General features: G+C 45.6%; 2 protein-coding genes and 1 long non-coding RNA gene across 13 annotated transcripts in view; 1 reads left to right on the plus strand and 2 right to left on the minus strand.

The window, feature by feature from the left end:
- Positions 1-159: 159 nt before the first annotated feature.
- Positions 160-6,120, minus strand: NABP2 (nucleic acid binding protein 2). Of its 5 annotated transcripts, none has more exons than XM_032644233.1 (7): positions 6,083-6,120; positions 3,939-4,040; positions 3,397-3,535; positions 3,219-3,290; positions 2,961-3,042; positions 2,803-2,866; positions 160-686 (listed from the first exon to the last, which is right to left on the minus strand). In XM_032644233.1, exons 2-7 carry the CDS (start codon positions 4,015-4,017, stop codon positions 487-489), a joined length of 636 nt encoding a protein of 211 aa, XP_032500124.1. In that variant the 5' UTR covers positions 4,018-4,040; positions 6,083-6,120; the 3' UTR covers positions 160-486. The 5 variants fall into 5 exon arrangements, with proteins under 5 accessions (XP_032500124.1, XP_032500120.1, XP_032500122.1 ...); XM_032644229.1 differs by lacking the exon at positions 6,083-6,120 and adding an exon at positions 5,802-5,935; XM_032644231.1 differs by lacking the exon at positions 6,083-6,120 and adding an exon at positions 5,454-5,768.
- The window catches only part of RNF41 (ring finger protein 41), a 26,414-nt gene continuing 7,528 nt past the window's right edge, over positions 5,776-24,661 (plus strand). Inside the window, exons 1-5 of one of the 6 annotated variants that reach the window (XM_032644213.1) lie at positions 6,167-6,356; positions 8,795-8,978; positions 20,948-21,043; positions 22,087-22,134; positions 23,562-23,674. In XM_032644213.1, coding sequence (XP_032500104.1) covers positions 23,585-23,674 — 90 coding nt within the window. In that variant the 5' untranslated portion in view covers positions 6,167-6,356; positions 8,795-8,978; positions 20,948-21,043; positions 22,087-22,134; positions 23,562-23,584. Of the gene's footprint in view, positions 6,357-8,794; positions 8,979-20,947; positions 21,044-22,086; positions 22,135-23,561; positions 23,675-24,661 lie in introns of those variants that run through there. The other 5 variants (XM_032644212.1, XM_032644211.1, XM_032644214.1 and 2 more) reach the window with 5 other exon arrangements.
- The window catches only part of LOC116760035, a 16,779-nt gene continuing 15,992 nt past the window's right edge, over positions 23,875-24,661 (minus strand). For both annotated transcript variants that reach the window (XR_004351623.1, XR_004351624.1), the window contains one exon: positions 23,875-24,595. This is a non-coding gene — a long non-coding RNA (uncharacterized LOC116760035). The remainder of the gene's footprint in view (positions 24,596-24,661) is intronic.

Consider the following 24,661-nt stretch of genomic DNA (forward strand, 5'->3'; position numbering starts at 1 on the left):
AGGGGGCATGGGAGGGGCACTACCTTAAAGGGGCAGGCCTCCTTTGCCCGGGCCTTGCCTGTAACCTATCTCCCCTCCACCTCCTAGGGACACCCCACTCTCCCAAATGCCCAGCTGCCGACCTCTTCATTTTCCCACAAAGAGCAAAGGAGTCCAGTACAGAGTGGTAACATTTATTAGGAAGGAGGGATTCAATTAAACTTCCACATCACACACCCAAGGATCAGACTGTAACTGTCATTTCTAAAGAGGAAGGCGGGGAGGCAGAGGGCCTGGACTCCCAGGGGACAGGCCGCTTCAGCTGACAAGGAGGGGACTATGGGCTGAGGGCGGATAAGGCCACTGCTCACCACCCCTCCAGTGAAGTTTAGTGGCTAAAATACTCCTACACACCCCCTGCCCCCAAAAGCCAGCAGCCCAGTAGAAAGCTGTGTTCTCTAGCAGACACCTGGGTTGTGGCTGGTGGCAGGGAGGAAGAATGTCTTGCTATCTCTTGCTGCTCCTCCGGGTTTCTTTGCCATTACTGACAGGGCTGCTGGAGGGGCCAGGAGGGCCGGCAGGCGTGTGGTTGGGCTGGCTTCGGGTAATTCGGGGGGTGGGGGGGTGGGGGGGAGTGTGAGGGGGGTGTGGGCCACCACCAGGACCTGGTGGGGTGCTCAGTCCATTCCCGTTCTGGCTCTCAGAGGCTAGTTGTGGGAGAAGGGGAAGAAAAACCGGAATTAGAGAACTAAGGTGGGCAGGCATCCGTCCCCAAGGCCCGCCTCCAGCCCCAGCAGGCAGCACAGTCACCACCGAGCACAGCTGCACACTGATGCCGTGGGACCAAGTGCAAAGGATGTGAGTTGTAGGAACGGGGCCCCAAAAAGATGCAATCATCATTTTGGCAGTTGCTACATGAACTGTCGTATGATATTTTTTCTTTCTTTTTTGTGTTTAATTGTTGGTTTTTTTTTTTTGGCTGCACCACGCAGCTTGTAGGATCTTAGTTCCCCAAACCAGAGATTGAACCTGGGCCCTCAGCCGTGAAAGCACGGAGTCCTGACCACTGGACTGTGGGGAATTCCCGATATATTTTTTTTCTCTTTTATCCATCTCTGTATCATTAGGAGTCAGATCTAGAAATAGGTGTTTAGTTCTAGGCTCAAGGACCACCGACAAAAGAACCCTTGACCAAAAGTGACTGTAAGACTGGAGAAGCGTTGGGAAAGGAAGGGCCTGAAGTTTCCATCTTAAAATGTAAGAAGGATCTTAAAAAAAAGAAAGAAAGAAAAAAGTGTGGTGGTGTGTATCACAATGATACATGTTCACTTGGGAAAACAGAAATAAGAATAAGCACAAAAACTATTTTACATACTCTCACACCCCCAAAATAACAGACAACATTTTTGTGTATATTTTCAGTGTTCGATGGTCTCCTTGCTCTACCTTAGCTGTGCAAATCATTATCACCACACTTACCACAGTGTGTTACAGCTGTTGTCTGTGGGACTATTCCTTTCATGGACTGCAAGCTCCTCAAAGCAAGTGCTATGTTTTTTCCTTGGCATTCCTCATCTATAAATGCTTGTTAAATGAAGGCAGAGGCCTGCCTCTCACATACATAGGGCGTCATGAACCCTACCCATATCCCTGCTGAATCCTTCTGCTCCATCAGACTAAGATATCTGCAGCCAAAAATGGAAGAATAAAGCCCCTTCCTTAATTCACAGAAAAAATGAGGAGTATGTAGGAAGTCATCATTTTTATGCCACACATGTTTTTTTAAAACCTTCTGTACCTGTTAGCAGATGACAAAGTGAATAAACATCTGGCAAATGAATATTAGGGACAAACAAGCTTAAGTGTACCTTATTTAAAATAATTTTATAAATTATGGAGTTATGGAGACCTGAGAATACGTAATAGTCATATTTTCAGTTGAAAACATGGATGCTACTCTTTTGTGGTGGAATTAAATGTTGTTATTTCACGGTGTTCCTAAAGAACACCGTGACCCTGAGTGGTTCTGACACAGACAATTTTGGAAACCATGGTAACTGGGGATGCAGACACAGACTGAGGAAGGGTAGAGGAAGCCTGAAGCCTAGTGTCACAGGGAGAAACATAAGGCATGGATCAGAGGCAAGAGAGAGACAAACACCCAGGAGTGGTAGGGTCAGCTGCGAGATGACCCAGAAGGAGAAAAGAGCAATAAAAACCAGGTTCCTAAGGAGAAGCCAGGAGACGAAGGAAATGATGTTGGTGAGTGATTCTCATCAAAAGCTGATGATCTGCAGTAAGCCAAATTCCTCAAGAGACCAAAAGCAGGGGCTTCTGAGTTGGAAGAACCATAATCCTGAGGGCCAAGGCCTAGAAGCAGGGCCTTTAGTTTTCAAGAAAGTGGCAACCCTAAAGGGGAACTATTTCGTGCTTAAAGTTGAGCAGTGTGGACTCCATGCTGAGTCCTGTAAGTAACAGTGTATCAGAACTGATAATGAATCAAAATAGGCAAGGGGAGAAAAGGCAAGGTTCTGCCAGAGAAGAAGCAGAGAGGAACAAGCTAGAATGAAAGAGGGCAGTCTTTGTGGAGAAACTGCTCTCATTTTTGCCTTTGAGTGGCAGTGGCAAAAGGGAGCTCTATCAGTGATAGAAACATGGCCCCAAATCTTTTCACCCCAGGGACTTGCAAAAGAACTGGGAGAATTGGGTGCAAGAGGATATATTGAGAGAAGAGAGATCTGGAAAAGGGATGAGGGCAATGCATCTTTCCAGGCTGGGGAGATTAGAACTAGGAGGACCAGTGGATGGAAGGAACAGGTTTACCTGGAGAAGTGGCGGGGGGTCCGGTGGTAGGCTGGGGAGCCGTAGGGCTGCTGTCGTTCTGTACCTGAAGGCACAAATGACACATTCAGACCTTACTCCCTACCATGCTTCTTGGCCTGACCTGCCCTCCTTCCACACATCACAGCCATGGGACTCACCGTCTTGTTGGGTGCCTGCTGGGCACTGTATTCTGGATTTGGCTCACTGAAGTTAGGAACCTCAGAATAAACCATACAGAATCTGCAAGGGGAGAAAGTGGCAAAGCCTCAGGCCCAACCTCTGGGCTACTCTGGAAACCTCAGAAAGGTCCAGGTACAGGAAAGGGAATGCACACCCTTATGCTGTCTCCTTGCAAACCTCAAACTTCTCTCCTTGGCCTGGTGCTTCTACATCCCCAGCTCCAAGACAGCACTTACTCTCCAATCTTTTGAAGATCACCCCCACGGCCAGTGTACAATGTCAGACAACCTTTGAACACTGAAGCGTACCTGTGGGGTCACAAAAAGCAGGATTCGAGTTACAGGGACTGTTAATCCCCCCGCCCCCCCACCCCGTTACTGCCCTTGAATAGCCAGAAGTCACCTGATGGCTTACCCTTTGGTGAGCCGGATAATATCCCCAGGCTGGATCAGGTTGCCCACGTCGTCCCAGACGGAGATATTGATGCTGCCAGTTTTGTCTGCCACTTTGCAGGTCCGAACCTCGTGCCCGTCCTTTGTCTTGGTCACTCGGCCTGGAGGGAACAGAACAATGGGGTTAGGGGGTGGATGGTCAAATAAATGGGGGTGGTGGTGATCAGAGGGATGAGGTCTAGATATTGGTGGAGTGAGGAAAAAGGTGTACAAACAGGGCAAAGTCAAATCCCTGGGGCAGGTGAGGGAGGGGCCAGCACCATGGAGAGGGCCCTGTGTGGGAAGAGGCCCAAGAGGCACTGGAGGCTTGGATCTGACAAGCATTCCATCCATCTACCCTACACTGCAACTCTCCGGGTGGGGGCGAGGAGACTGGGCGTGAGCAGTCCTGTGGTGCGCCCTGCTGTGACGGGTGCAAGTTAAGAACAGAGGTGATGTTCCCCCCACTCCTGGCCCCCAACCCCGAGAATGCGCGCAGGGGGCCCACCGCGCCAGCAGAACCACCTGTCTCCAGCACAATGAAGATGAGGTTCAGGTTCTTGAGCCCGGGCTTGATATCCTTCACGAAGGTCTCCGTCGTCATGCTGCCCGAGCCTCAGCACCCCACTAGAAGGGGGAAAAGGGGACGAAGGTTCAACGCTTGGAGCCTTCGCCCCCATGTCCACTTCGCAAGGCCTACCTATCACACTGGGGTCAGGCAGCCTCAAACCCTCTAACTCTTCTAAAAGGGTAGAAACGAACTTCCCCAGGGGCTTCCAACTTCAAGATCAGAATTCGGGGGTGTCTCTGGATAGACTGCTTCTGGGCTGGAAGCCCCCTCCCGGGATGATCTTTCAGTATCAAGCCCCGAAGTAGGGAAGCCGACGGAGACGGGGGCAGGAAACCTGGTGCGGAGCCAAGGAATGGAATCTCACTCGCCAAACCCTCCCGAACCCTCATCTGGACAACCGGGGACTCGGTGCATCCTCTCCCCGACCCGCAGCCCACTACCCACCCAGCCTGCCCGCCGTACACTGCACCCCACTGAGCCGCCCGCAGGGGGAGCCAAAGGCCCCGCCGCCGCCGGATGCGGACCAATGGAACGCTGGAGTGCGAACATTCCCGGAAGTTTCCCCCGGCGGGCCTCCTCCAGCCAATCAGCACCGCCCGCCCCCCCCCCCCCCGCGTCCCGCCTCCAGTCCCCACCCGGCCAATCGCGATCCGAGATTCACGCGCCGCGAAGCGGGTGGGATTTTAGGTATTAAAGGAGCCCGGGAGAGGGTTGGCTGCGCAAGAAAACACGTGGACCACCAGGGGGCGTCTCAGGTACCAATTTTCCTCCACTTGACTAGGAGAATGCACTAAGATTTGTTTCTCCTAGGCGTGACCCAGTGGAAAAAGAAGCAAAGGTTTTTGGAATCCGGCGGACAAAAGTATGAAACCCGGCTCATAACTTCTCTTCTCGACAGTTCTTCAATATGTGATTCCATTTTGCAGACGAGAAAAAGAAGTTATATAAGAAGCTGTGTCTAGCACACAGCAGGCAGTTTCCTCCTCTTCTCCAACTGCTTTAACTCTCATCTTTATTCCTGATTTGGGGTCCTCAACTTTAATGCACTATCCAGCTTGGTCAAGATCTCTGGAAAAAGCAGCATTCACAGCAGAGACAGACAACAGGCAGACTCACCCCCTCCCCCTTTGGAAGTAATGGAATCTGGGGCACCGAAAGCAACATTTACATTAGACTCTCCCAGTTTGAAAGGCACCTGTTCCTAATGCACTTATCTCACTAGATCTCAGGGTCCCCTCAGAGACTGAAAAGAGGCCCGAACCTTTAGTTCCCTTTGAGACTTGTTACATAGTCAACAAAAGGCAGCTAGCTCTGTAATGTTGCCTATAGACCAATTATATATAAACAATATACGTACATGTGCATTACCATTTGCTTGGCGAATATCCATATCAAATACTGCTTACTATCAGATTAGCCTAAGATGCCATGTAATTGTAATGCCTTGGTTTGCTTAATCAATCCCTTACCTTCTCCTAGAGGGCTTTAGGGTCCACCTTGACTTTCCTCGGAGCTCAAGTTCTCTCCCGCCCACACCCCCAGCCATGGTGCTGTACCCTAAGGAAATCAAACCACAACCCGGGAAGAGGGACATTTTATCTCCCTCCTCTCCCGTTAGGTGCTTCAGGGAACTGTACAAGTGTTTGGAAGGCCGACGTAAAGACGTCAGGAGTGCGACTGGGAGAGAGGCGGGCAACCCTGGATCAAAGTTGTCCAGTCAGACACTCCCCCATTCCCCACCCCGTGGTCGCCTTGTTGACTACATATCCACTCCCATGACCATGAGTCATAAGATCGGTAGGCTCCGGGATGCTGACCACAGCTCTGGAAACGGGAGAGGGACCGGGGAGACGGCAGGTCACTGCAGGCCAGCCTCCTAGAGACGATCTCGCAGCAAGCCGCATCAGCTTTAGGGCACGAAGACGTGCACCCCTCCAAAGCGAAGTCTCGCGCTCCGGGAGAGTGGACCTCCAGCTCTGCCGCTGACGCTCACGCTGGGAAGAACATAGAGCTCTCCCTCCCAAATGGCTATCTAGTTCTCGCTGGGACCATAAAGACTTCCGGTCTAGAGCGGAGGCCTGGCTAGCCTTCCACTCACCTCGTTGGCCGCTTGTGGCTTCTAGTTCGGGGCTGAGTTAAACAAAGAGGCGGAGTTTGGTGACGAGCTTCCGCTAGGTTGCGTAGCAGCGGTGGGCGGGGCAAGGGATCTGTCCCACACCGCGAAGAGTGGTCGGAACCATCTCTCGTCTTCTTCCCCTTCCCCTTCCCCTCCCAGGAAAAGCTGGGACCCGGCACCCTGGCTATCCCTTGGCCGCTGCGGCCTCAGCTCCAGCCAGGCCTGGGTACGGAGAGTCCAGACCGCTTCCAGGGCGGTGCGTACGGCGCCTGCGCGAGCTCCCACCTAAAAGAGGGTGTGGGAGGGGAGGGGGCAAGGTCCCAGGGGGGTTGGGACGGGGGTTCGAGCTATTGGAGGTCAGGAGGAGGGATGGGAGTAAAGATGAAAAATGGAGGAAGGGAGCAGTAATAGGGAGGAGTCTAGAGGTGATAAAGGGGCGCTGATGGGTGGGTTGTTGGGGAGGTCCATTGGAGTGGGGGAGCCTTAGGAAGTGCGGGAGGGGGCCTGGGCTGGCTGGAGGACAGGGAGGGGGGCGAATTGGGGGAACCACGTGGTGTTTAAATGGGCAATGATTGACGGGCCGGAAGGGGAGGCAGGGAACATCCTGGGGGTCAGTGTGGGCAGGGGCGTCGGAACCTGAACCCCCGCCCTCGAAGCGCCATAGCTTGGCTCCTCTCCCATGCCTTGTCTTTGACAGCCTTGTCTTCCTCCTCCATTCCTTCCCCCCTCTCCCTCCCACCCCTCCATGAAGGAATCTCACATTCCTTACATCCCTGCCCTGGATTGCCAGTCCCTCTTCGCACACTTCACACACCGGAAAGCCTTCTCCAAACCAGAACGCAGAGGAAATTGAGGATTGGGAAGGGGGGGGCCGGAGAAGGAGCAGAAAGCTGAGAGGGGTGAGGGTGTTTTGCCTGAGGGACTGACAGACATCTCCATTCAGAAACTGACTTCATTCTACCTAGTAGCAAATGTGGCTGTTAGAGACCACTGAATCACTGTTCTTGGGGACTGGGCTGTGGTAGTGATAGTCTAATCCCTTCCTATACAGGTGGTTTTAGTCTGACAATAGAGCAAGAAGCTGATAATGTTGCAGGCTGATAGTTGTCCCCAGATAGGAATGGTAGGGAATCTGAGTGATGCAATAATGTTACTGCCCTGTGTGTCCAGCCGGCTTTGTGGCTGTGCCTGGTTCCCAGTAATGGGAAAGAAAGAACAGGCTTCTTTCAAGCATTTCCTCATGGGCCCTCAGTACTCTAAATTTATTTTGCAGTCTGTTACTACAAATACCTTACCTATGAATAGCGGTATTCAGTATGCTTTCACATTTATTATGTCATTTGCTTTTCCTGGACAATATGTAAGGTCGATAAGGCAGTTATCATTTTCCCTACTTGACAGGTGAAGAAATTGAAAATTACAGAAGGGATACATGGCTTGTTAAAAGCCATACAGTTGGTAGAACTGGGACCAGAACCCAAGTCTCCTGACTCCTGGTCCTCCTCTCAGTTGAAAAATCCTGTTTTGTTCTGGTCAAGGGAGCAGTGAAGGACGATTGGTTTTCCCAGGCTAGATAACTGTTTGCTTTCTGAGTCTGAAATGTGTCACTGGAAGACTGAACATAACCAACAGCACTGGCTCCTGGAAGCATTTCTTGACGTGCAGGTGCTTGTGCCAGGCTGTTGCTGTGGTCAAAATGGAAGAAGCATCATACCCTCCTCTGTATTATGGATGGGAGAGACAGATCAACTTCCCCCCACCTCCAACTACAGGGAAGAGAAAGTGGATCTGGCCTTGCACTTTTATCCTCTGATTAGTTTTAAAATACCACACACTAATGTGTTATGGCTGATGAACATAGTAAACTAATGAGCACGTATACCAGACTCAGGATGAAATGGTCTCTGTTTTATGACTAAAAATCGTCATCCTTTCTAACATAGCCGTTAACATTGATAGATGTGAAGGTAAGGAAAGGAATTTGAATAGTTTCTATTCTGCGTCTGAAGCCTTGTCTCCTTCTACTTAGTTTCATCCTTTTAGTAATGAGAGTCTGGTCAGCTTAATCATACTGCTACCTCTAGTCTTTCCAGTTTCCTACCCTAGAATAATTTCCTGATTCACTGCCTCTTCATTTTTTTTTTTTAAAGGCTGATCCCCTCAGGAATATTTCTGGACTTGGAAGTAGAATTGCACCTGTACCAACATTCTTGAGCATCTTCTTATGAAACAGTATTTTCCAAGTGGAGAGTAGGACAGAATTCTTTTTATATGAAATAATTTATGTGAAAGCACTCTGGAAACATTAAAGCATCATACTGTACATGTAAGCTGTCATGGCTCTCTGCATTGTATAGCCACAGATTTAGACTCATTGACATTACTTTTAGTTGTATGCACTGAATAAAAGAACCTTTTTCTATCTCAAACAGCTCCTCTTCCCTACCTTTCTTCTTGTCCCTTTCTCTCCCCCTCTCAGCTATGTTTGAATCACCTGGTCCGTGCGTGTGATTCCTTAGCTGATGATCTCACTCCTTAGAGGGCAGCCCGGATGCCTAGCCTTGAAACCTATAGTTCTTAGTGGAGTTGTCTCGTCCTCCTCAACCAACCACCAGATCCCAGTCTGTCTAGTTTCACTGCCAAGTGCAGGTAGTTCTCCTGACTCACCTTTTTCTTCCTTGTTCCTATTAATAGAGTGCTCCTGATTGTGACATCACATCCATCCCCTTGGCAATGGAGCTTGTCCCTAGGAAGGAAGACTCAGTCGGAGAATAGCCAACAAGATGGGTTACTGGGAATGTCTCCTGAGTGGCACTGAGTGGAAGCATCAGGGGGTTGGAGCCTTGTGAACAGGGAACCTGCCCCCAACACTTGGAAGGTAAAGAGCCTTGATTCAGAATCCCATTCTGGGCTAGAACCCTCTTCTCTGCCAATCCGGGTTCCTTCTGCTCTTGAAAACCTGATTCTCAAAACTCTTTTATGCATAAAACTTTCTGTGATTAACCCACATCAGTCTGTTCTTCTCTGCATACTTATGTCTTACGTGAACTATTAACTTTTATTTGTTGGTAAATTGCTTAGTAAATTTTACTCTTTTTATGTGTTTTATATCCTGTGTGCTCAGCCATTGGGCTCAAGCCTGCACCTTAGTTTGAGGACAAGGATTGTGGTTTTCGTTTCTTTTACATGTCTATACTGGCAAGGGGGCTGTGTATATAGGATGAAGATGAGGTTTGGGGTAACCACACAAATAGTGCTTGGTGCTGGTGATCCAGTGGGAGGTCCTTGCTGGTCTTTGAGGCCTGGTAAGCCTCACTTTAGGTGTTAGAGTTGTTAGTTGGGAGTTCTGGAAGAATTGTGTGCCCTCTGGATTCTTTTTTAAATTGAACCAATTAAAACGTGCTGAAGAAGCCTAACTTTAAAAATCTCCTGTGCTAAATCTAGTCTGGATCACAGGATTCTGGAATTAAACGGGACTTTAGAGGCAATGAGGAACCTGAGTTCCTAAGAGCTCAGTTCTCTAAGAGGGGGAGTAACTTCACTCTAAGGATTCTACTGCTTAAGTGAAAAAGACCACTTATTTCACTTAGAAAGTGAAGAGAGTTGCCAAAAGAGAGCAAGGCCAGACTTTGCTCTCATAGAGCCAGGGCACCTTTTATAATATAATTATCCCCTAATTTAGCCTATTCTTGTACTTACGTAGAATTTATGTAGTTTCAGATGTTTCATTTCATGTGGAGTAAAGGGAACAGAGGCCCAGAGAGGTTAAGTAACTTGCCCAAGGCTACACATTGGTCGGTAATATAGCTAGAACTAGGACTAAGGTTTCTAGATTCTCAACTCAGTTTTCTTTTTTTCCAGATCTATTTCTTTATTGGGAGACAGGGAGATAAGATGAAATGTTTTAGGGACACATGTGAGACACCCTCCACCACCTACTTTCTTCACTAGGGTGAAATTCCTAGGAGTCACCTGTTTCATTACACTGGGGCAGGTTATGGGGCCCTTTTCCTATGTGTCTGGTGATTTGTAGTAATTGGGCTGAATCCTCAGCTCTCTGCACCTTTGCTGTATTTAGGGCATGGAGGAGAGAGAATTAGGAGACTACAGCACATATACTTGGCTTTTTACCTGTATGCTTTTGCCACGAATTGGTGACAGCATGCCCAGTTACTCTAAATGGGTTGGAGTGGTTGCTGTAACGTTTCTCTTCGTGTGTGTGCGCCTGTGTGTGTGTGTGTGTGTGTGTGTGTGTGTGTGAATGTGCATGGTTTGTACACCTGTACATGGGTTCAAGAAACCCTGAATAAGGGAGGATAAATGTTCAGGCTCTGTTAGAAACAATCTGTTTTTTAAAATTTATTTATTTTTCGCTGCATTGGGTCTTTGTTGCTGCACGTGGGCTTTCTCTAGTTGCAGCGAGTGGGGGCTACTCTTCGTTGCAGTGCACGGGCTTCTCACTGCGGTGGCTTCTCTTGTTGCGGAGCGCGGGCTCTAGGCACACGGGCTTCAGTAGTTGTGCCATGTGGGCTCAATAGTTGTGGCTTGTGGGCTCTAGAGTGCAGGCTTAGTAGTTGTGGCTCACGGGCTTAGTTGCTCCGCGGCATGTGGGATCTTCCCGGACCAGGGCTGGAACCCGTGTCCCCTGCATTGGCAGGCGTATTCTTAACCACTGTACCACCAGGGAAGCCCAGAAACAATCTGTTTTGAATTCCTAGCTCTCTCTAGGGGTAGAACAGTGAAAACAACTGCAACAGTAAGTTAAAAGGGTATAGGAAGGGGTCTAATAAAGTTCTCACATTTTTTTAATAATGCTGACCAGGAATATAGAGAGACATCCCAGTGTAACAGTGAGGAAGTATAGCAACATAATTACCTGGTTTGGTTCTGGCCTGTTGGGAATGCAGTTTTCGGTTTGGATTCAGAATGTTCAAATCAGGGAGTTTGGCAGAACTCCTATAAGTCTAAAGGGACACCTCAGTGCTACTTTAGTTCAGCTCCCCAACTTGAGTAATACCTTCCAAGGCCTTTTCCTATTCCATAACTCAAGGAGAAGATCTAGGAAACTGTGCTTCCAGTGGATGTGGTCACTGGCTGTGACTCTTGAGGTCCCCGTGGTTTCGGTTTTATTAAGGCTTCTGTCCCTAGGGCAGTGAGCGGTTGAGTTCTTGTACTGCATCCCCCTTGAAATGATAACCCGCCCCAGTGACAGCCCTACAGCAGTGTTGAGAGTCCCCGAGGGTAGAAGGAATAGTCAAGGAGCCTAGCCTGTCAGCTTGACTGTCTACTTAGGGGCAGGGCAAGACGAGGCAAGGAGCTAGATTCCAAGATTGTGTATAACCACTTCAACATTTGTTTCCCATAGATGACAAATAGCAAATGCCCTAATCAGAATCGAAATCTAAATTTCCCCTTAATTCTCGAGGCCACACCTCTGAAAGGATATAGTTATAGGAAGGTAGATAAAACAGGAGCATCTCCAAGCAGATAAAGTGGAGGTTTCCATTTAGAAAGAACAATGCCCAGCATCTTTGCAGAGTTTTGTAAACCTTGACTTTATAGTAGGAACTTTGCAACTCCTAAGCCTGGCTGATGGCTTCCCACACCCTCTGGCCATCTCTGCACCAACTGAGGCTGTTTCTTTGGGGAAGTTCTCTGCTGTTTCTTTTGGAGATGTAGGATCCCCTGAGACCCCATTATGATAACTTTTCAGAATTTGTATTCCCCCTTAAGATAACATTGTTAGCACTGTTTTAACATGAAAGCACAGTGAAGCTATACAATACAGGCTCTCAGCCTGCTTTCTGCATTGCCCCATAGCAACAAGGGAGAAAAGGGTACTGTTTTAATTTTTGCCCCTTGCTCTAAAGTAACTGATTTTTAAAAATAATTAAATCTTGCAAAAATATATAACATAGATCAAAAGTATAATCTCAGCATCTAGATTTTTAAAATGTATATGCTACATATACCACTTTAAAAAAAACAGTTTTTATAAAAATGGGACCATACCGTACAAAATGGGACCATACTATTTTTGCAGCTTGCATTTTTCAGTTTGAGAGGCAGTTTAGCACTGCAGTTAAAGGCTTGAGCTCTGGGGCCAGTCTGCCTGGGTTGGAATCTGTCTCCACCACCTGTTAGCTATATGATTTTGAAGAAGCTTTTTAACCTTTCTGCATCTGTTTTTCATCTGTAAAATGTGGATCATGGTAATGCCGACCTCACACAGAGTAACTCATAGAGTTATTTTAATAATTAGTTGAGTTAATATACGAGAAATGCTTAGAATTGTGGCTAGCATATAGAAATAATAAATATTGATTTAATTATTATTTAATTATATAAGTAAAACATGATCACTGTTCAAAAAAAAAATAAAAGAGGAGGAAAAACTAAGAGCAAAACTGTGAGGGATTTCCCTGGTGGCAAAGTGGTTAAAAACCTGCCTACCAGTGCAGGGGACACGGGTTCAAGCCCCGGTGCGGGAAGATCCCACATGCAGCAGAGCAGCTAAGCCCGTGCGCCACAGCTACTGAAGCCTGAGTGCCTAGAGCCCGTGCAGGTGCTCTGCAACAAAGAATAGCCCCCGCTCGCCACACCTAGAGAAAGCCTGCGCACAGCAATGAAGACCCAACGCAGTCAAAAATAAATAAATAAAATTAAAAAGAACAAAAAAACAAACTGTGAGTGAAATTAAAAGTACTGATAGGGCTTCCCTGGTGGCGCAGTGGTTGAGAGTCCGCCTGCCGATGCAGGGGACACGGGTTCGTGCCCCGATACGGGAAGATCCCACATGCCGCGGAGTGGCTGGGCCCGTGAGCCGTGGCCGCTGAGCCTGCGCGTCCGGAGCCTGTGCTCCACAACGGAAGAGGCCACAACAGTGAGAGGCCCGCGTACCGCAAAAAATAAATAAAATAAAAGTACTAAAATTCTACACTTAGAGACAGCTTCTCTAATATATATCCTTCTAGATGCTCTCCAATATAAGTGTGTACACACATAAAATTTTTTAACAAACATGGCACTGTAGTATATATAACATGTATGTGTTATTTTACTTATATATAAGTAATGAATAAATTAAAAAATCTAAATAAATAAATATTAATAAAAGCAAATATATCTAAGTTATATTAATGCTACATTGTATTCCATTTTATGGATGTAAGGAATTATACTGGATATTTGTATCATTTCTGATTTTTTTTTGCTATTATAAACAATGTTTAGATAAACAACTTAGTATATTGTACACTTGTGTAATTATTTCCTTAGGCTAAGTTACTGGAATTAGGATTGCTAGGTAAAAGGTAAAAAAATATACTTTTTTTAGGGGCTTCCCTGGTGGTGCAGTGGTTGAGAGTCCGCCTGCCGATGCAGGGGACACGGGTTCGTGCCCCGGTCCGGAAAGATCCCACATGCCACGGAGCGGCTGGGCCCTATATATATATGCTTTTTTAGGACATTGGTTTTTTGTTATGATTCACCTTGATTAACTTTTTCTTACAAGAGTACATTTTTTCCAGACCTTGCTATAGTATATTACATGTTATATGTATATGCTGTATATATTATATGACATAAATGACATACATAGTATATGTGACATTGAGTATTTTGGACATTTTTTTTATTTAATCTTAATATTGATACTTTCACAATTTAGGATAATTATAAATTTATTTCTTTATTTGAGTATTGAGTGAACACACAGAGAAAATCTTTTTCAAAGGTACAAAGGGATAACTGAGGAAATTAAAATTTTCCCCCTGTTCCTGTCCCTTAATGACCCTTCCTCAGAAGCAACCACTGTTGGCAGTTTCTTATGTATCCTTGTGGAGAGTTCCATGCATATGAAAGCATAGTCACATACATATTATTTTTGGCACATTTATGTGGCACATCATGGTGGCACATTTACATATACTATTATATACTATTATATACATTTACATATACTATTATATACTGTAGTTTTTTTCTCTTAGTGTATCTTGGAAGACTTCATACCTGGTTCATTTTAAGGCAGCAATAATTTTTTTCCTCTGATTGATTTAATAGCTATTGTAGAGAAACCAGATTACAATTTGTTTATTTGAGGTAGATATTGTAAAGTTAGCAGTTCAACAGGTGAATTATGGATATTTGGTGATATTTTTGCTATCATGTAGAGGCTGTCTCAGGTAGCACCTATTCTTGACTCTTTCTCTTGTGCCTTCCTTTCATCCCAACTCTGTGTGTTTGTCTTGACTATGAGAGTGGCGGTAGCTATCATCCAGAACAGCACTAACCAGTGTCAGTTTGCATTAATTGAAGTAGAGAGGAAAGGTGCTAATAGTCGCATTGTGTTCATATTGGTCAGTCCACATGTGAAGCTCTGGGTACCCTGTTTTAGAGGGACATAGGCATTCTAGAATGCTATGGGAGATTTGAGTTTAGGCTAGATACTTCTCATCTCTGCTCCTGCTGCACCCTATCTTGGCCTTTCCCTGGACTGTCAAAGCACAGGGTGAGTGACTGTTGGGTACTGTGGAGAGGATTCCAGCCCTGGGATGTTAAACTAGATGGTCTCTTATGGTCCATTCTAACTCTCAATGCAAAAATAAGACTGTCTGAATTAAGTCAATAGGGAAAACTTCTGGGTGAGATCAAATTCTGTCACCTTTTATTCCTGAACTTCAAAAGTAAAAACATTCCTATACTTTTTACTCTTAAGTAATTTCTAAATTGAAAAAAATATTTTTCCATATTTGTGGAAGACTGTTTAAAGTTGAATTATGACAAAAAAAATGTATGCTCGATAAAACGTTTGATAGTTAAAAATAGAAGAAAAACATTATTCTTAGTTCTACACCTAAATAAAACAATTGTTATTTTGATAATTCTTTCTGGTCTCTTCGTACATGGATTATTTGTAAATATATACGTTTTTGTTTTGTTTTGTTTTTGCGGTACGCGGGCCTCTCACTGCTGCGGCCTCTCCCGCTGCGGAGCACAGCCTCTGGACGCGCAGGGTCAGCGGCCATGGCTCACGGGCCCAGCCACTGCACGGCATGTGGGATCTTCCCAGACTGGGGCACGAACCCGTGTCCCCTACATCGGCAGGCGGACTCTCAACCACTGCGCCACCAGGGAAGCCCAATATATACGTTTTTAAACAGATCTGTATTCAAATTTGTGTCCTACTCTTTTCATCTATTATTGTATCATGTTACTGTATATTCCTCATAAGCATCATTTAAAAATAGATATGCTGGGCTTCCCTGGTGGCGCAGTGGTTGAGAGTCCGCCTGCCGATGTAGGGGACACGGGGTCATGTCCCGGTCCGGGAAGATCCCACATGCCGCGGAGCGGCTGGGCCCATGAGCCATGGCCACTGACCCTGCGCGTCCGGAGCCTGTGCTCCGCAGCGGGAGAGGCCGCAGCAGTGAGAGGCCCGCGTACCGCAAAAAAAAATAATAATAAATAAATAAATTAATTAATTAATTTAAAAAAATAGATATGCTATTCCATCCGATGGGCTTACATTACCATAATTAAGCATAACTATACCTTCACTGTTCACTTAAATGAATAAGTGATTATCTGAATTTTAGAAGTTTACGGGTGTGATTTTTGAAAAACTATCTGGGCCTCTTTTGGTACCATCCTTTCTTTTTTCCTGCTTTAAGTGTGTCCCTCTTCCTGTTTAACATAATTCCGGATCTCCTTCCTACCTTTTCCCCAGTGACCAGATTCTCTCCCATCTTTACTTTTCCTTCTTCACTAGTGCTTTCCTCTCAGTACATAAACATCCTCAAACCTTTCTCACCATAAGGAAAAACACCCCTACACAACCCACTTCCTCAGCCTCCAGTGCTCTTCTAGCTGGTTCTCTCTCTTTTCCTTCCTTGGAAATCAAGCTTTCGACAGGGTTGTCTTCAGTCCCCATCTCTCTGTCTCACCTGTTCACTGTGAGCCACTGCAGTCTGTCTTCCACTCCCAATGCCTCACTGAAACTGCTCGCCACAGTGCCACCCAAGTCCATGGAACCGCCTTCTGCTGTGGTGTCCACAGTCCCACATCCTGGCAGTTTTTGCTTTTTTTAATTTGACTTGTGTTTGCAGTTTTTGAGACTTCTTTTCCCTCTAAGCATTCTACTTCCTTAGCTTTTGTGTGTGGGGGGGGGGGGTAAAAAACAACATAAAATTTACCACCTTAACCATTTTTGAGAGTATATAGTTCAGTAATGTTAAGTATATTCACATTGCTGTGAAACAGATCTCTGGAACTTTTTCATCTTGCAAAGCTGAAACTCTACTCATGAAACAAGCATTCCCCTTTCCCTCCCCGCTCCCTACACCCCCAACTCCCTTAACTTTTTTTTTTTTTTTTTTTTTTAAACATCTTTATTGGGGTATAATTGCTTTACAATGGTGTGTTAGTTTCTGCTTTACAACAAAGTGAATCAGCTATACATATACATATGTTCCCATATGTCTTCCCTCTTGCGTCTCCCTCCCTCCCTTAACTTTTGTGACCATCTTCTCTCCAGGATTTTCTCTTATCTCTGGCCAATCTTTCTCAGTCTTCTTTTGCAGGCTCCTTTTTGTCCCCCTTTTTAAATGTCACTGATAAAGTATTTTCATGCACTGTTGTTGGTAGTGTAAATTGAAAAGGCCTTTCCAGAGTATCATATGGAAGTGTCTAGGAAAACAAATAACAGGCACACCATTCAGTGCCGCAGTTCCACCTCTCAGTGGAATCTGTCCTAGGAGAGAGATTTGTTCTTGTGCTCCAAAAAATCTTGTTACAAGGGGTGTTAACTGCAACATGATTTGTTTCAGGGGAAAACTTGGCAGTCAGGCAAACTTCAGTCATGAGAGGATAATGGCAGAATACGTTGTAATCAAGGCTTAGACTGGTGGATTGGAAATTCTTACCACTAGAATATAAACTACATGAGAGAAAGAACCTTATTTGTCTTACTCATACGTGAATCTGTGCAACTTCCCTGGAGGTCCAGTGGTTAAGACTCCGTGCTTCCACTGCAGGGGGCGCGGGTTCGATTCTTGAGGAACTAAGATCCCCCATGTAGTGCAGCACAGCTGAAAAAAGAATCTGTATAGCAAAGAAGGGCAGTTGAAAGAATGAATGTTCACCAATCAATGGATGGGGAGAGGAAGGTGGGAAGAGAGGCTATATTCTTTTTTTTTTTTTTAAATATAGATTTATTTATTTATTTTTGGCTGCCTTGGGTCTTCGTTGCTGCTCGTGGGCTTTCTCTAGTTGTGGTGAGCGGGGGCTACTCTTGGTTGTGGTGCGTGGGCTTCTCATTGCGGTGGCTTCTCTTGTTGCAGAGCACAGGCTCTAGGTGTGCGGGCTTCAGCAGTTGTGACTCGCGGGCTCTAGAGCCCAGGCTGAGTAGTTGTGGCGCACGGGCTTAGTTGCTCTGCAGCATGTGGTATCTTCCTAGACCAGGGCTCGAACGCGTGTTCCCTGCATTGGCAGGTGGATTCTTAACCACTGCGCCACCAGGGAAGTCCCGAGAGGCTGTATTTTTTAAAAATGAAAATATAGTCATATATACTTGTGAAAAAAGAAAAACTAAAAAAATAAGCAAAGAGTCAGTGCTCCCCAGGGTTCTATAGTCTTCAGACCAACCCTTATTTTCTGTTTTCATTCTGTATACTTTCCCTGTGTGGCCTCTGAAAACCCATCAGCTACTACCTTCATGATTTCTACTTGGAATCTCAAACTGTACATGTCTAAAACTAGGATCATTGTTTTTTTACCCCATCCAGATCTTTTTTTTTTAATTCTTATATTGGTAAATAAGAATTCACCACTACTTAGCCAAGGCAGAAACAAAAGAGTCATCTTTTTATTACTTCCTGAACTAATATAGATTCAGATTCCTTCTTTTTAAATTTTTATTTGTTTATGTTATTTTTTTTTTTTGGCCACGCTGCCCAGCTTGTGGGATCCTAGTTCCCCAACCAGGGATCGAACCCGGGCCCCCCCGCAGTAGAAGTGCAGAGTCCCAACCACTGGACTGCTTGATTCCTGATTCCTTCTCTGAAATGTCTTGGTTTGAGCCTTTATACTTTTTCTTAATCTGAATTTTTACAATAAACTCCTACAAAGGTCTCACTTTCTCTAATCTTCCCTACCCCGTATGTTTTCTGTACAGCTACCAGAATCTGCCAGCCTAAAACAGAAAGCTGATCATGTCAATTTCTTAAAAATCCTTCAGGTGTACACACACTTAAAGAATCTCCCCTACAACATTTATACTAATTACAAAGGAAAAAATAATAACTCTTAGAGTAGAGAAACCTGACAGACAGCACTTAACCAGAGGGTCAAAGTTAGTATCACAAGGAATAGTACAAATCAACATTATGTGCTCCTGATATGATGCATTGAAAACACGATGCCACTTCCTTGGTATTTTTGCCCAAAATGAAACCTGAATTTAATCATGAGGAAACATCAGACAAATCCAAATTGAGAGACATTCTCATATACCTGGTGTGTATTCTTAAAAATGTCAAATTTATGAAAGGCATAAAAGATTTAGTAACTTTTTCAGTTAAACGATTAAAGAAGCTTGACAATTCAGTGCATAACATAATTCAGCATAATCTTGAATGTTCTTTTGCTAAAGGAGATTATTGGGACAGTTGGAAAAATTGGAAAAAAGGTTTGTAAATATAGTATTACATCTGTGTTAATTTCCTGATTTTCATAATCTTACTATCAATATATAAAATAATGTCCTTTTTAGGAAATACAGTACACAGTAAAGTTATTTAGGGTTAAAAGCATCAAGTCTACAGTTTACTCTTAAGCAGTTCAGAAAATTTTTATCCATCTATCAGTGTATATATATATATATATATATATATATATATATATAGCAATGATAAAATAAATGTGGTTAAATGTTAACATTTAGGGAGTCTGTATGAAGGATATATGGGATCTTTGTAAGTCTGAAATTGTCAAGATAAAAAATTAAACCCTGTAAATTTATGTCAACAAAAATCCTTCAGGTGCTCCCATAGCTTTCAGATTAATTCTAATCCTAGTGTCCTAGCGCCTTCATTAGTCCTAATTTAAACCATCCCTCTCCAAACTTCTAATGCTGTATGCTGTCTCTTTGTTGTTGTTTGAGCCAGGATTCTTTTGGCTGTAAGATACAGAAGTGCAGGGACTTCCCCGCTGGTCCAGTGGTTAAGGCTCCGTGCTCCCAATGCAGGGGGCCTGGGTTCAATCCCTGGTCAAGGAACTAGATCCCGCATGCCACAACTAAGAGTCCACACGCTGCAACTAAAAGACCCTGCATGCCGCAACTAAAAGATCCTGCATGCTGCAACTAAAGATACTGCACACGGCAACGAAGATCCCGCTTGCCACAACTAAGACCCGGTGCAGCCAAATAAATAAATAAATAAATTTTAAAAAGGTACAGAAGCCCAACTCAAAGCTTAAGCAAAAAGAGGATACACAGGGCTTCCCTGGTGGCACAGTGGATGAGAGTCCGCCTGCCGATGCAGGGGACACGGGTTCGTGCCCCAGTCCGGGAAGATCCCACATGCCGCGGAGCAGCGAGGCCGCTGAGCCTGCGCGTCCAGAGCCTGTGCTCTGCAACGGGAGAGGCCACAACAGTGAGAGGCCCGCGTACCGAAAAAAAAAAAAAAAAAAAAGAGGATACACAGGGTGTCTCGCAGAAGCCAAAGATAGGAAGGCAACTGGGTCTTGGGAACAAACCAGTCACTCTGAAGCCTCAGGACTTTCCAGCTCTCATCCAGGCCTTTCTCACTGTGTCTGTTTCAGTCTTTTCTTTCCCTCTGTAGATTTGTCTTCCTCAGTCCACATGACAGGCAAAGAAAGACCAACTCATCTTTCTTGGTATCAAGCTCAAATTCTCAGAGATAGGATCCATTGGCCCTGCTTGGGTTGCGTGCTCACTCTTGTCCCAGTCAGCTGCTGCCTAGGTTAAAGTCTCACAGTACTAGTGAGACAGCTTCTCCTGGAGCCATGTGGATGAAAGAGAAAGGGAGTAGAATTCCTAAAGTGAACAACGCCATGGTCTGCACTACAGCGCTCAGTAGTGGAGGTCCACAGGACAGTGACACTGGACCGCTCTTGGCTGTCTTACCACTGTCCTCATTGTTCAGTTCAGTGAGTTGCAACAAGGAGAATCACAAGGGGCCTTAGTTCTGGGTTTCACATTTCACTTTATGATGTCTTTAATATTACCCTTCATGTACTCACTCTAATCCATTACTGTTGATGGATTATTCAAGGGAATGTTGGCATAGGAACAGAAGGTCAAAGGTCTGAGGAGAGACAATTAGATGGATATCCCTATTTTAGAGGAAGATAGCCAGACCAAGGTGGTTTAGAGTGACAATTTCAGGGGGATTGTTAGTAAGCCCAAGGCCCTGAACTTAGGCCCTAGAGATGGAGGAACAAGAATACAGAGAAGTGGTGGTGATGGAGGTCAGTGTAATTGTAGCAGTGTCATTGGGTATCGTTGTTCCTATATAAAATGGGTAAAGAAAGATAAGTGGTTCCAAAGTGAGCCTTGTGATTTCTTGTCTCCATTAGCCTACATTAATCAGGATTTTTGTCAGTTTAAAGAGATAAAAACGCAGCTCAAACCAGCCTAAACATAATAGGGAATTTACTGACTCATGTAACTTATGTTCAGAAAGTGATTGTGGCGTCAGGCATGGCTGAATCCAGGCCCTCAAATGATTTCACCTGAATTTGATTTCTCAGCTCTGCTTTCTTCATTATGGCGTCATTTTTTTTTTTTTTTTTGGCCATGCTGTGTGACATGTGGGATTTTAGTTCCCCGACCAGAGATTGAACCCATGCCCCCTGCAGTGGAAGCGCAGAGCCCTAACCACTGAACCACCAGGGAATTCCCAATTATGGCGTCATTCTGTAAGTAGGCTGTCCTCATTAATGGCAGAGATGGTCACTGACCACTCTGAATTGTACACCCTACCAGCTATGCAAACCCCATGAGAGCTCCAATAGAAGTTCCAGGCATCTCTCTCACTGTCCTAGGTTGGGTCACATGTCAACTAGGAAACAGGTTCTGATTCCTGAAGGAAAATTGTGATGCTGTTTACAGAATATGGGATGTTAGGTAGGCAAAATACATGTCCACTGTACTCTGCTGGGAAGCCTCCAGTTAAAGCAACATTTAATCACACCAAACATTTTACTGTTTTGTAAAGAACTGTGCTTGGTGCTAAATTGGATGTAGCACTTGAGTTCCTACTCTTAAGGAATTTTTAATCAAGTAGTAGAAATTAGATATGTACATAAATAGGGAATTCCCTGGCGGTCCAGTGGTTAGGACTCCGCACTTCCACCGCAGGCGGCACGGGTTGGATTCCTGGCTGGGGAACAAAGATGCCGTGTGGCTTGGCCAAAAAAAAAAAAAAAAAAATGTATACCTAAATAATGGTTACTCTTGTGTATTGAGTGCCTAGTATGTGCCAGCAGGCATTGTGCTAAATGTTTTATATGTATTGTTTCTTTGAGGGCAACTCTGTGAGAGTCACTTCTGTTGTTACTTATACCAATGTTATCTGTTTAAAAAGCCATGCAGGCTTAGGAAGTATACGTAAGCCTGCCCAAGGTCACACAGCTAATGAGTAGTAGAACCGGGCATCTAAATCCAGTGAGTCTTGACTCAGTCCAGTGCTGTACTTTAGCTTGCACTTGACCTATCAAGGCCTCTCTGCATCCATCCCATTCCCCACCCTTTTATTTATTTATTTTTAAATTTTATTTATTTATTTTTAATTTTTGGCATGCCACGAAGCTTGTGGGATCTTGGTTCCCTGACCAAGGATCAAACCTGGGCCGTTGCACTGGACCGCCAGGGAAATCCCTCACTCCCCACCCTTTTAAATTGAACAGCCTGATTCTGAATTCCTGAGAACTACATGATTGACTCAGCTCATTTTTTTCAGGACATCACAGCTGATGGCTGGTCTGCAGATTGTCTGCCCTTATATCAGGTACCCATCCTTGCTCCAATTAGCCCACTGGCTGGATGTCCACAGGGGAATTTCACTTACTGTTCAGTGATGTCTTGTTTGGGTTTGACCCTTAGGAGCCCAAAGAAGGGGCATGGCAGCCTCGCTGCTCTTTGAGTCTTTGTTCTCCTGAACTTCCCTCCCATCACCACCACCTAAATTCAGACCCTCACTACTTCTCTCCTGCCTAGATGTTCTTCCTGTCTCTAATCTCACCCCTGTTTACAGAGTTCTAAAAAAGAACTTTTATCACATCATTCCTTTTAAGTCTTTCAGTGGCTCCGCATAGCCTTCAGGGTAAAGTCCAAACTCCTTACATAAGACTTTTCATGGCCTGGCCCTTACTTGCCTTTCCAGCCTTGTATTTTGACACTCCCTCTCTTGCACCCTTCAGATCGAACTTTTTCTGAACCACTTACAGTTGTCTGAACTCATCATATCCCCTCTTACCTTCTTTTTTAAAATATTTATTTTAATTAATTTATTTTTGGCTACGTCGAGTCTTAGTTGCAGCACATGGACTCTTTAGTTGTGGCACGCGGGCTCCTCCTTGCGGCATGCAGGCTTCTCTCTAGTTGTGGCGCGTGGGCTTCAGAGCATGTGGGCTCTCTAGTTGTGGCATGTGGGCTCAGTAGTTGCGGCACGGGGTTAGTTGCCCCAGGGCACATGGGATCTTAGTTCCCGGACCAGGGATCGAACCTGCGTTCCCTGCATTGAAAGGCGGATTCCTAAGCACTGGACCGCCAGGGAAGTTCCCTTCTGGTCTCTTAATATGCTCTTTCATGTGCCTAAAACCCTAATGCCCCACCCTGCCCTGGCTCCCCCCCCGCCCCCCACACACAACCTAGCTAACTTCTTGCTCGTCCCACTGGTGTCCTGGAAAACTTCTCAGCCTCCCTCTCCTTTTGGCCTGGGTCAGGTATCCACATCTCTTGGCCTCATAGTGCCCTGTGCTCACCCTAAAAGCATTTATCACTTCGTTTTTTGTTTTTTTTTTTTCGGTACGCGGGCCTCTCACTGCCGTGGCCTCTCCCGTTGCGGAGCACAGGCTCCGGACGCACAGGCCCAGCGGCCATGGTCCACAGGCCCAGCCCCTCCACAGCATGTGGGATCCTCCTGGACCGGGGCACGAACCCGCGTCACCTGCATCGGCAGGCGGACTCTCAACCACTGTGCCACCAGGGAAGCCTATCACTTCATATTTTAAGTGTATATTTATATAAAATCTTTTCCCATTAGAATTAAATTTCTTGAGTCAGCTCCCCCACCCCACCCCAAATGACTGTCACATAGTAAGCTCTCAGCAAATATTTATTGGACAAATGAACGAATCTTGGCAATGAGATCAAGTTGGCACATATCTGTAATCTTCTGAACTGGCCTCTTTTTTCCTCTGTTGTTCATTCCAGGACCTGGGTTTCAGTGATGAGACATGGGGTATGATGTAACCCGTTTCCAGGGGGATGTTGACGAAGACCTTATCTGTCCTATTTGCAGTGGAGTCTTGGAGGAGCCAGTCCAGGTGAGTCGGTCTGATGGCAGGTTTGGTGGGGCAGTAGATGGCCGTGGAGCTAGTACAAAATATTCAGGGACTTCCCTGGTGGTGCAGTGGTTAAGAATCCGCCTGCCAATGCAGGGGACACGGGTTTGATCCCTGGTCTGGGAAGATCCCACATGCTGCAGAGCATCTAAGCCTGTGCGTCACAACTACTGAGCCTGCGTTCTACAGCCCGCGAGCCACAACTGCAGATCCCACATGCTGCAACTACTGAAGCCCACGCACCTAGAGCCCGTGCTCCACAACAAGAGAAGCCACCACAATGAGAAGCCCGTGCACACAATCAAGAGTAGCCCCTTTTCTCTGCAACTAGAGAAAGCCTGTGCACAGCAACGAAGACCCAATGCAGCCAAAAATAGATAAATAAATGAATTTATATATATGAAAAGAAAAACATAATTGGAACCGTTGGAAATTAAAAAAATATATATTCATAGGAAATGGGGCCACTGTGTTCAGGCCCCCCTTCCCTCACTCCCCGCACTCCTGACACACACAGAATAGAGGTTTGGTGCAAAGGAGCAGTGGCCGCTACAAGAGGAATAGGGCCTTCCAGAGTCTGTCGAGAGGTGGACACCACAGAAGTACAGTGGTTCAGATTTTCTTCAGAGGTCACCGTGAGACTTGTGTGCTGTAAAATGGTCAGCTGTTTGTTTCTGTCCTCTTGACAGTAGTTTGGTAGCTTCTTTTACTCTTCAGGGGCTCTGACTAGGTTCCATCTTCCTACCCATGACTGAACTCCTGGACTCTTCTAATAAGTTCTCTCTCCATTTTCATGATACAGTGTTTCAGGTAATCAGCCGGTCTTCCTGCGGGCCTGCGTACTGTTTAACAAATAGCAAGTGGGGAACTGTGTGAACTGACTTAGTTTCTTCCTGGGATTTACTGAAAAAAAAAAAAAAAAAAAGTTTTTGATGCAGCCATGTACTCTGCATTTTGATATGAAAGCTG

This window comes from Phocoena sinus, chromosome 10 (assembly GCF_008692025.1).
Source record: "Phocoena sinus isolate mPhoSin1 chromosome 10, mPhoSin1.pri, whole genome shotgun sequence".
NCBI lineage: Eukaryota > Metazoa > Chordata > Mammalia > Artiodactyla > Phocoenidae > Phocoena > Phocoena sinus.